The following is a 9,804-nucleotide window of genomic DNA, read 5'->3' as shown; positions in this document are numbered from 1 at the left end:
CCAGCCCTTGGTTACGCTGCCTCAGCGGCAGGTGGCTAACATTGATTTGAGCTCTGTGATGCTTTTCCAGAGTCTGCAGCTTGGATAAGCTCTGCGTGCTTCAACAGGGAGAGAAGAAAGCGGGTGTGGGGAGAGCTGTCGGCAAAGGTTGGGAGCGGGGAGCTTCGATAAAGAGTATGAGGTGGTACATGGAGCCAGCGGCTGGGGCCCAGGAGAGGTGTATTTGTATTTCTGTCACGGTGCACGTTGTCAGGCCCGTTCAGTTGTTCCGTGTTAATTACAGGGAAAGAGGGCACAAAGCCGGTTCCGTTTGCCCTTTCACAGCCTGCACGCCTAGTGAACGGTTTCCACGTTTGCATGTGTGTGTAGGAATATGTGTGCAGAGGTGTGGACTGGTGGCCCCTCTCCCACCGCAGGTCTGCAGGCAACTGCCTGAGAAACACGGGAACAGGTGACCTCTCACAGCTTCCTCCAGCGCCAAAAATCGTGCCCAGTGGCTTTCTGTTTTGGTACTGGTTTTGCAACAGGGAGGTCAGGACATTTCCTAATCTGTCAGAAACAGAAGGGTGGAGCCTCTCTGGTGTGGGGTTAGTTAAGCAGAGCATCCCGAATACACGAAGGTATAGTTTTGGGGTCTGTGCACGAGGAGAGGTGTCCCACCTGACGTTTGCAGAATTTAACCCAGATCCTCCTCCCTGCTCTCATCCTCTTCTCCCTCATCGCTTTACAGAGCCTCTATGCAGTTGGCAGCACTGGTGAGCTGGGCAGAGCTGCTGGCCATCTTTGTCTTAGGCGTACTGCTGCTCCTCATTGAAGTGCTCTTCCGAGCCATGGTGGTCATCGGGCTTCTGCTCTACATGCTTGTCACTAACTGAAGGCGAAGTGGGGAGGGCGCTTCTTTTTCCCCCTTTTCCCCGGAGCTCTTCAAGGAGACAAGAGGAGAATCACACCAACCTCAAGAACAGATGGAGAAAACCGTGAGCAGTAGCCAAAGGAGGAGGGGAGGTATGGCCTTTTTCTGGGTTTCTGTGTTACATGCTTGCTTGGCAGCTTTGTTGTCTTCTCTCCCAAAAGCGCTAACTTCAGCAACGGGCCTCCAGCAAACCCAAATCACAAGTTCAGGCTGCTCGTCCCCTTCTCCCTAAGGGGAAGCAGTCCTGGCAAGGTGCCTTCCTCCAGCCGCACCTTCCAGGTGGAAGCCTGTCCTGCCGCCTGTCAAAACCCCGGTGTCCCTGCCGCTCTGGGACCTGCCGTGCTCGGGGCGGCTCCGCCGCGGGGCTTGGGGCCCTCCCCTGGGGCTGCGGGGCCTGGGGTAGGGCAGGACGCAGGGGGCAGTACTCTGTGTTCTCCCCCAGAGGGTTTATAAGTAGCATTTTTGGGCTAAAAGCCGTTGTTTTGCAGACGCTTCTCGGAAGGTTGTTCATCCCCCGGAGGGAAGCCCCGAAGCAGGAGGCAGGGCAGCGGCAGGAGGCGCGCTCTGCGCAGGCGCGGTGTCCCCCGCTGGCAGGCGGTCTAACATTTCCCAGCGTGCCGCGGGGCGCCGCCGAGGCGCCATATTCCGGTCTGAGGTGATTCCGCTGCCTCTGCGCTGACTCGGCCTTCCGTTGGGCGCCGCGGGGCAGGGACGGTGAGGGGCCGGGGGCTTCGTGGGGAGGGATCGGGGGGCGGGCAGGAGCTTGGTGGCGTGTTCCCGGGTTTCTGGAGGGGGGGAGAGGATCCTGGGAAGGGTCTGTGGGGGTGGTTTGGGCGTGGGTTTTGAGGGGCTTGTGAGGGACCAGCCGGGGTCTGCTGCTGGAGTGTTGATGTCTGGGTCTCCTGCAGGCAGCAGTCGGTGAAACCGGGCGATTCTTTGTTTTGCATGGAGCAACATCCCTGAGCTTACCTTTGGGTCTTCTGGGCCGTGTGGATGTGTAGGATCAGCCTAGGGTGGGGAAATGCTGGTGTGAAGGCTGTAGCAGGGGAGTATTGAGGGGAAGGAAGGGTCCTCTGGCATAGAGGGTGGAGGCTCTGACATGTGAGCAGTTTTTGCATTTAAAAGCACTAGCAAGTTTCCTAATGGGTTGCACATATAATGACCGTGTGGTCTCCTTGCCCTCTCAGCAGGGCAGCTCCAGAGATGCTGGGCTCGGGGAAACTGGGACACGTGGCCTGAAGCAGGGACTTCTGGGGACCAAAAGGCCGCTGGAGGAAGTTGGTAGTACCTCAGTGGCTGGAAATAGGAAAGAATAACAAATGTTGGAAGTGAGGAGCTAGGACTTTCTGAGAAGAACAGAATTTGATGGGGGGGAGAACTAAGCCTGTTGTGTAAGACAGTGCTGGAAAGCTGCCATGCTTTGCAATGGCAATTAACTGTTAATTGCTAAAACTGGTGAAACCGTTAATTGCTAAAGCTGTTGCTCTGAAAGTTACTAGAAGAGGCTTTGTGATCCGAGACCTTTGCCAATTATTAAGATGTGATAAAGGGGAGTGATACTTGCCAGAGCTTTGAGAAGGGAGAAAACTGTCATCTTTTCTTCCACGCCTGCCCATCTGGGACACCACTGTGCCACTTCTTAACATCCTTGCAGGAAAGTGTACAGGTATTTCAGGGGGAGTTGCAGACTTGTGTGGAGCCAGGGTAACTTTCTGCCAGCTTGTGATAATCCTTTATCAATACTGCTGTGAAGTATACAGCTGTTCATGTCTCACTACACATGAATGCCTGAATTGTCTTGTTTAGTTCTTCTGTTCATGTTCCTTTTGCAGTTAAATTATCAATGACATTCCATTTTCTTTTGCTTCTAGATGAAGCTCCTGATTCTCACTGCGTTTGCCCTGTTTTACGTGGCCCACTGTGAGGAAGGCGCCAGGCTTCTGGCCTCCAAGTCTCTATTAAACAGATACGCAGTGGAGGGCAAAGACTTGACTTTGCAGTACAACATCTACAATGTTGGCTCCAGGTAAGCCTTGTCCAGGCTTCTAATACTGACCTGTAGCAAACGTTATGTGTGTGTGTGTGTGTGTGTCTGCAGGGTGTGAGACTATTTCTGTGCTCCATGATGTGCTGTTACCTTTGCTCCCCCTAACTCTGAGCTCACCAGCAGTGCTTGAAGGTCTGACTCTGCAATTTGCCTTTTTCTTCCTGTTCTGTTGTCCCTGCTTTCACTGTTTTCTGCTTTCACCTCATGGCTGCTCTAGCTGTTGGTCCAGCATGGTGTAGTTACTTTTGTGTCTTGTGACACTCTGCTCCCCATGCACGCAGCCTCCCTTTCTTAGCTTCGTGAGCTCTCTTTCACATCTGGTTTCCTGTCTTTTTTGCAGTTTCTCTCAGTTTTGCCTTCCTCTTTCTGCAGTCTCCCTGTAATATACCTTGACTCTCCTTCCCATCTTCTATTGGTGCCTTTTTATGTTTCAAAAATCGGTTCTTCAGGCTGCTGAATTGTCAGTATGGGACTGTCATCCCTCTTTGGTGCAGTCCCCAGTGAGCAGAATGCCAAGTCTAAGATTCTCTTCTCATCCCTTTCTTTTTTGCATTTAGTGCTGCTTTAGATGTGGAGCTGTCGGACGATTCTTTCCCCCCAGAAGATTTTGGCATTGTCTCTGGGATGCTCAATGTCAAGTGGGACAGGATTGCTCCGTATCTTTTCATGTTTTGAAATATCTTTTCATGTTTTGAAATTTCTCCCAACGCTCCTTCTTACCCCTAAGCATCCTGTAGCTCTCCTGTCTTCATTCGTTGTCACTGAAATTCCAGCATGCCAGACCCCAGGCAGGCCATTGAATGCAAACCTCTGTTCTCCTTGAAGGTGCTGTGTAAAAAAAGTTTCTTGCAAACAGGGCGAGGTCCCTGTGCAATTCATCTGCCTGGGAAAGGGGAGCAGCTGGATCAGCCTTGGATGGGTCTGGATGTCTGTAACCACAGAGGACTCGGATCTGTCATCAGGAGTGACTTTTCCACCTGGTTCAAGGCTCTTCTTCACCTATCTCTTCACTTTTCTTCCTTTGATGAAATGCAACTATTTTCCTTAACTTACGGCTCTCAGAGCGAGTAATGTGTCCCACACTGTGGTTCTGCGGCCTCTCAAAGCTGGTTACTTCAACTTCACCTCTGCTACCATCACATACCTGGCACAGGAGGGTGGACAGGTTGTGGTGAGTTGACTATTTATAGGATCCTTGCTCAAATAGGACAGCCGATAGATACACCTGACTGTGCTCTTCGAGCTGCTCGTTAGGAGATGATGCATGTCCCTGCACTCTTACACTGCACAGGCTCTGTTGCAAGAAGGAAACGTGGCAAATACTATCTTCCCCCTCACCCCTACCTTTTTCAGGTTGGTTTCACTAGTGCTCCTGGGCAGGGAGGAATCTTGGCTCAGCGTGAGTTTGACAGGAGGTTCTCTCCTCACTTTGTAAGTATCTTTCAGTTGGTAATTGAAATTGCACTGCAGCGACTGTGCAACCCAGCACAGGGGCTTTTTGCCGGTTTGTGGTGTGTTGGGTTTATGCTGCAGTCACCTGGAAAACTCCAACATGGGTTGCAATTAATCTGTATCAGTGCTCCAGAAGAGTATCACAGAAAAAGCAAAGAGTTTTCATCCCAGCTACTTCTGTGAAGGAGCTGGCACTGTGGGATTTGAGCCAGAAGGCTTGAGAGTAGAGAAGATCTGATGGCTAAAAGACTCATCTGCACATGATTTGTTTTGACTTCTTTCTAACAATTTCTCCTTCTAGCTGGACTGGGCAGCTTTTGGTGTGATGACCCTGCCCTCCATCGGGATCCCACTGCTGCTGTGGTACTCGAGCAAGAGAAAGTATGACACCCCCAAGACCAAAAAGAACTGAGCAAAGCCAAATGCCACCAGCACCCCAGAGCTCAGGAAAGGACAAACATTAACCCACCCTGAACAGCAGGTGTGTTGGAATTAGCAACAGTCACCCCTGCAAAGTGCTGCCTGGGCTATGCTGCAGCCCTGTCGGCGAGAGGGGATTGGTCGCTTCAATGGCAGTGATGTGTTGTCTTCTACATTTTGAAAAAGAAACAAGCAAAAAAAAAAAAAACAAAACCCAACCAAAAATCCCAAACCCCCACAGCCAAACCTCCTTGTCTGCATATTCAGAGCAGGGAACCCTCGCTCCGTTGCAGACATAGTGCCAGTGCATCTGTGATACGAATGTGTTAATACCCAGAGGAGCCTGTTTGGGGGGGGTGGTGCAGCTCTGCAGCGTTTCTGGCATTTGTGCTGCCTTGCAGACTCCATTCAGCCAAATGGCTCTTTGCCTGCTGCAGTCTTCTCAAATGTGTTCAGTCTCAGGGCCCCCCCTCCTCCAAGTGCTGCCCACCTTGCTGAAACATCTGTGGGAAGGAGCTCTATCTACTGACAAAAGCAGACCTCCTTTTTGGTAGAGCTTGTTAGAGCTGCTGCTTTGCTAGGTGGGGCACGGGAGGTCCCTGTTAATGCTTATTCTCTAGGAAGCCCTGTTGTATTTTGGTGAGCAGTTAATTGCTGTGTTTCTGTTCTTTCTGGTTGCTCTGTTAAGGGTTGAGGTGTGTTGATGTACTGAGGATTTTGTAATAAAATGAACACCATGGAAGAAGCCTGCCTTTCTTTTACCAGGAAGTCCTGGAGGCACCCGGATGCCTTCAGAAGCAGCTAATGGGCATGCAGTCAGTAAAATAAATCACTACGTTATTAATAAAATAACTGGAAGAGGGAAAGAAGGGCCCAGAAGGCCTGGTGCCTTGCAGCAGCTTTCCTGACGGCTCCAAGCCCTAGTATGAGATTTCTCTTCACAGCTGTAAATAAATGCTGCTGTGGCTGCATGTTGGGCATCAATTTGTGCTTTTCCTATGGGGGAGGTGGTGGCACGATGAGGACCTGCAAGTAGTGAGAGGTAGTTGATTTCTGCCCTGAGCTTTGGGCAGGGAGGCAGCGGCCGTCCACAGGCTGTGGCTGCGCCGCGCTCCTGTGGCACTGTAGGACCTGATCCGGCCAGTTGTTGGACCCCACCCAACAGCGTGGTGGTGACAGCTGAGAAATCCTGGGCCGTGCTGAAGTGAACACTGAGCCTTTGTTGCCAGAACAATGTTTCCAAGCCAGGCTTCCTCACTTCCTCACCCCAACCTTTGCTGCCACTGGTTGCACCTTCCGTTTCACCTGGTGAAGGCCCCAGGGCACTCTCGAGTGCAGCAGGGAACCGCCCGGACATTGGCAAAAGCTCGGTGAAGGCCCAAGGAAATTCTGGAGGGTGACTGGGCCCTGGAAAGGCCCAGTGAAACTAGAGGGAAGCAGGGCCCCGGCTTTGCCCACGCACTGGCAGGGCTCTGCTGTTTTCTACAGTATCCCAGAGGCTTCGCCAGGTTTTTCTGATGCCCGTGTGGGGCCCTGCTGCGTTCCACTGAGCCCCTTGGTATTCGCTGGGTTTTCCAACGCCTGCTTCTGTCCAGAGTGCCCTGGGGGGTTTTGCGGGACCTAGGCTCTAGCAAGAGCAAGGGTCAGGGTGAGGGCTAGGTGGTAGAGCAAGAACACGTGTCTGTGGGGCTGTGGAAGGGCTGCCAAGGGAAGGCGAGGGCCAGCAACAGCTTGCAGTCCTGGCACCTTTTGTGTGGGAGCAATCGCTGGACGGCTTCAATTTCAGAGCTGGGCTCTGGCGAGATTGAGAGAGAAGGTTTGGAGAGTTAGGTGGCTAGGATATGTTTCTGAGTTCTAGGGCTAGAACTCTACATGAGCCAAGGCCCACTTCTAGGTCATATTCAGAGTCGTGAAGCTAACCTTCCCACAACACTTGGTCGCTTAGCTGTATACCACAAGGGTACTCAGACTACCCAGATGACTATGAAACACTATATCATCTATTGGCTTACTAATTTCAGTAACAGCCATAGTCATACTAGTATTCATCATCTGAGAAGCCTTCTCATCAAAACGAAAAGTCTTACAACCAGATCTAACCACCACCAGCACTGAATGAATCCACGGCTGCCCACCCCCATACCACACCTTTGAGGAACCTGCCTTTGTTCAAGTACAAGAAAGGAAGGAATCGAACCTTCGATATGCTGGTTTCAAGCCAATCGCATTAAACCACTCAGGCTTATTGTTTATGCTCAGCAGTGTTATTTTGTGACCGAGGAATGATCTGGCACGGAGGGCAAGGAGGCATAACTGCCAGAAGGGGTTAAACCTGCTGGAAGCAGGAATGCTGGAGACAGAAGGACTCCTTGCAAAGGAGTGAAGTTTCCCTTGGTGATGAGATAACGAAACAGCCTCAGCATTGTCTTGTAGACCACCCTGGAATAGAAGCACTGAGGGGCCCAAGCTTGGGGGCCACCTTTGGGCAGCAGGGCTGGGCTGGGTGATGGGCCCATGGCTGGGCTGAGGTGCCCCATACAACCACTCTCAGGATTGGTGCTGGGGCAAGAGTATATAAGGAATCTGCTTGTGATGCATCTTTGCAGGCGTGTCAAACCACTTATTGCGGTAGGACTCTGCCCAATGCATTGTTCATTAGATTTTTCTTTTATATTTAAGCACAAACGTGTGTTTAATTTGCCTCGAGGGGTACCATAAAAATTTCCCAACAGTTTGGTGTCAGAAATAGGATGGCTGCACATTGACAGAGGCGCCCAGACTGGAACCGGTGGGGAGACCCAATGGGGCACCACCACAAGAGGTAAGAGATCCTCATTGCAAAAATCTCACTTGCATGTGGTCTTCTCCCCTTCTGTGTCTCCTGGCTGGCCGTCTCATCAGCGGTAAGCAAACCCAATGCTATTTTAGTTTGTGCTTATAATGTAAAGAAAGGGGGAAAATTAAGGGGAAACAGAATTAAAAGGGGTTTTTAGCCAAATGAGAATAGGCTTAGTTTGAGACTTCTGAAAGCTTGGGTTGTGCTCCAGAGGCACTCCATGGGTGACGACAAGTCGTCTCCTGTTTGGGTTCAGGTTTTGAGGGGATAAAGTCAAAGCTCTGTCTTCTTGGGCACACCCAAACCTCCTCGCCTATCCCTTGCTGAACCTCCTCCCCTCCATCCCTTTGCCAAACCTCTACTTCTATCCCATAGCCATGTACAGGCCTCAGCTTTGTGCTCCCTCAGTTTCATAAGGATCCATAAGCTGAATGAGAGTAGGCTCTGAAAGCTTTTTGCTTTGAGGGGATTGAGTCAAAGCTCTGCCTTCCTGGGGATGCCCGAACTTCTCCTTCTGTCCCTTTGCCGTGCACGGGTCTTAGCTTTGTACTCGCTCACTGAGAAAAGTCAAAAACTAATTGGGAAAATGGGTCAAAGTTCCTCCTGTCCAGATCCTAAAAGCCTGTTAGGCTCCATGTGCCACAATTATGGCACACAATTAGGAAAAAATGGGGTCAGGCGGTCAGTCCAATTTGCTCACCAGTGGAAGAGCTACGCTTAAGCCAAACCAGAACTGCATTTTCCAGATGAGGGAACCTTTCACCTGGACAAATTAGCTTACCTTACGAACAGTCGCCAGCAGAAATCTGTTATAGCTAGCTTACAAGATGATAATGCAAAAATGAAAGAACAAATTAAAAAAAAAAAAGGAAATCAGGTAAAAATGAAAATAAGGATCCTTCTAAAACTTCAGCTGCAGCACCTAAATCTCAGCACCCAAGCTTAGTACCTGGTGCTACTGCCCCAGTCCTACCCCTGTATCCAATCCTCCAGTGATGCCAGACACCCCACATTATATCCCAGGTGGTGCAGGGTTAAAAGAGGGCCAAGATCCAGGCAAGGACAGTGAGAGGACAGAAGGGTCTGTGCTAGTACTTGGGGGATACACGGATGTGCATGTGCTTGTACATCTAGAAAGTAATTTGTGTGTGTGTGTGTGTGTCCTGGTTTCGGCAGGGATAGAGTTAATTTCCTTCCTAGTAGCTGGTACAGTGCTGTGTTTTGGCTGTAGGATGAGAACAATGATGATAACACACCCATGTTTTAGTTGTTGCTGAGCAGTGCTTACACTAGTCAAGGACTTTTCAGCTTCCCTTGCTCTACCGACTGAGAAGGCTGGAGGTGCACAAGAAGCTGGGAGGGGGCACAGCCAGGACAGCTGACCCCAACTGGCCAAAGGGACATTCCATACCATGGGACGTCACGCTCAGTATATAAAGCTGGGGGAAGAAGAAGGAAGGGGGGGACGTTTGGAGTGATGGCGTTTGTCTTCCCAAGTCACCGCTACGCGTGATGGAGCCCTGCTGTCCTGGAGATGGCTGAACACCTGCCTGCCAATGGGAAGGAGTGAATGAATTCCTTGTTTTGCTTTGCTTGCGTGCGTGGCTTTTGCATAACCTATTAAACTGTCTTTATCTCAACCCACGAGTTTTTCTCACTTTTACCCTTCCGATTCTCTCCCCCATCCCACCGGGGGGGAATGAGCGAGCGGCTGCGTGGTGCTTAGTTGCCGACTGAGATTAAACCACGACAGTGTGTGCACGCACACACCTTCACTAGTGAACTTGTATCCCCACCAGCCAAAGAGGAGGAAGGGGATCTGGCTGGCTGTGTTTATGTTTTATGTGAATCTTGTACGTAAGTGCCGTTAATTGTTACGCCTTGCCTGTTGCAGTCTGTGTGACCGGACGTGTCAACGTCCTCTGTGTGTGTGTGTCTCTCTGGGATATGTGCTCAGCTTCGTTACTGGTAGAACCTGTAACTGGGAAAGCAGCAGCTGCATCCCTCGGCCTGGGCAGAGACCTCAATCCCCAGGGCTGGGCTGCAGCGGCTGGGCAGGAGGGTCCTGGCCACGGCTGCTGGAGGAGGCAGCCATGCTTCTAACATCCCTTAACAGTTTTGTAGCCAGCAGGATTT

At 51.1% G+C, this 9,804-nt stretch overlaps 1 protein-coding gene across 2 annotated transcripts; it reads left to right on the top strand.

Annotated features, from left to right (window-relative positions):
* The first annotated feature begins 730 nt into the window (after positions 1 to 730).
* On the top strand, positions 731 to 5,810 carry SSR2 (signal sequence receptor subunit 2). Of its 2 annotated transcripts, none has more exons than XM_009283393.2 (6): positions 731 to 1,005; positions 2,785 to 2,939; positions 3,518 to 3,616; positions 4,023 to 4,131; positions 4,314 to 4,391; positions 4,714 to 5,810. In XM_009283393.2, exons 2-6 carry the CDS (start codon positions 2,785 to 2,787, stop codon positions 4,822 to 4,824), a joined length of 552 nt encoding a protein of 183 aa, XP_009281668.1. In that variant the 5' UTR covers positions 731 to 1,005; the 3' UTR covers positions 4,825 to 5,810. The 2 variants fall into 2 exon arrangements, with proteins under 2 accessions (XP_009281668.1, XP_009281667.1); XM_009283392.2 differs by lacking the exon at positions 731 to 1,005 and adding an exon at positions 1,527 to 1,627.
* Positions 5,811 to 9,804: the final 3,994 nt, after the last annotated feature.

Source organism: Aptenodytes forsteri, unplaced genomic scaffold, assembly GCF_000699145.1.
Source record: "Aptenodytes forsteri isolate BGI_AS27 unplaced genomic scaffold, ASM69914v1 Scaffold230, whole genome shotgun sequence".
In the NCBI taxonomy this organism is placed as follows: domain Eukaryota; kingdom Metazoa; phylum Chordata; class Aves; order Sphenisciformes; family Spheniscidae; genus Aptenodytes; species Aptenodytes forsteri.
The sequence above is the reverse complement of the archived record's forward strand: the minus strand, read 5'-3'. Positions and strand labels throughout refer to the sequence as shown.

Coding starts and splice junctions, on each gene's coding strand:
- SSR2 (XM_009283393.2), top strand. CDS start 2,785: ATGAAGCTCCTGATTCTCACTGCGTTTGCCCTGTTTTACGTGGCCCAC. Junction 2,940..3,517: donor ATCTACAATGTTGGCTCCAG/GTAAGCCTTGTC, acceptor TTTTGCATTTAG/TGCTGCTTTAGATGTGGAGC. Junction 4,132..4,313: donor AGGAGGGTGGACAGGTTGTG/GTGAGTTGACTA, acceptor TACCTTTTTCAG/GTTGGTTTCACTAGTGCTCC.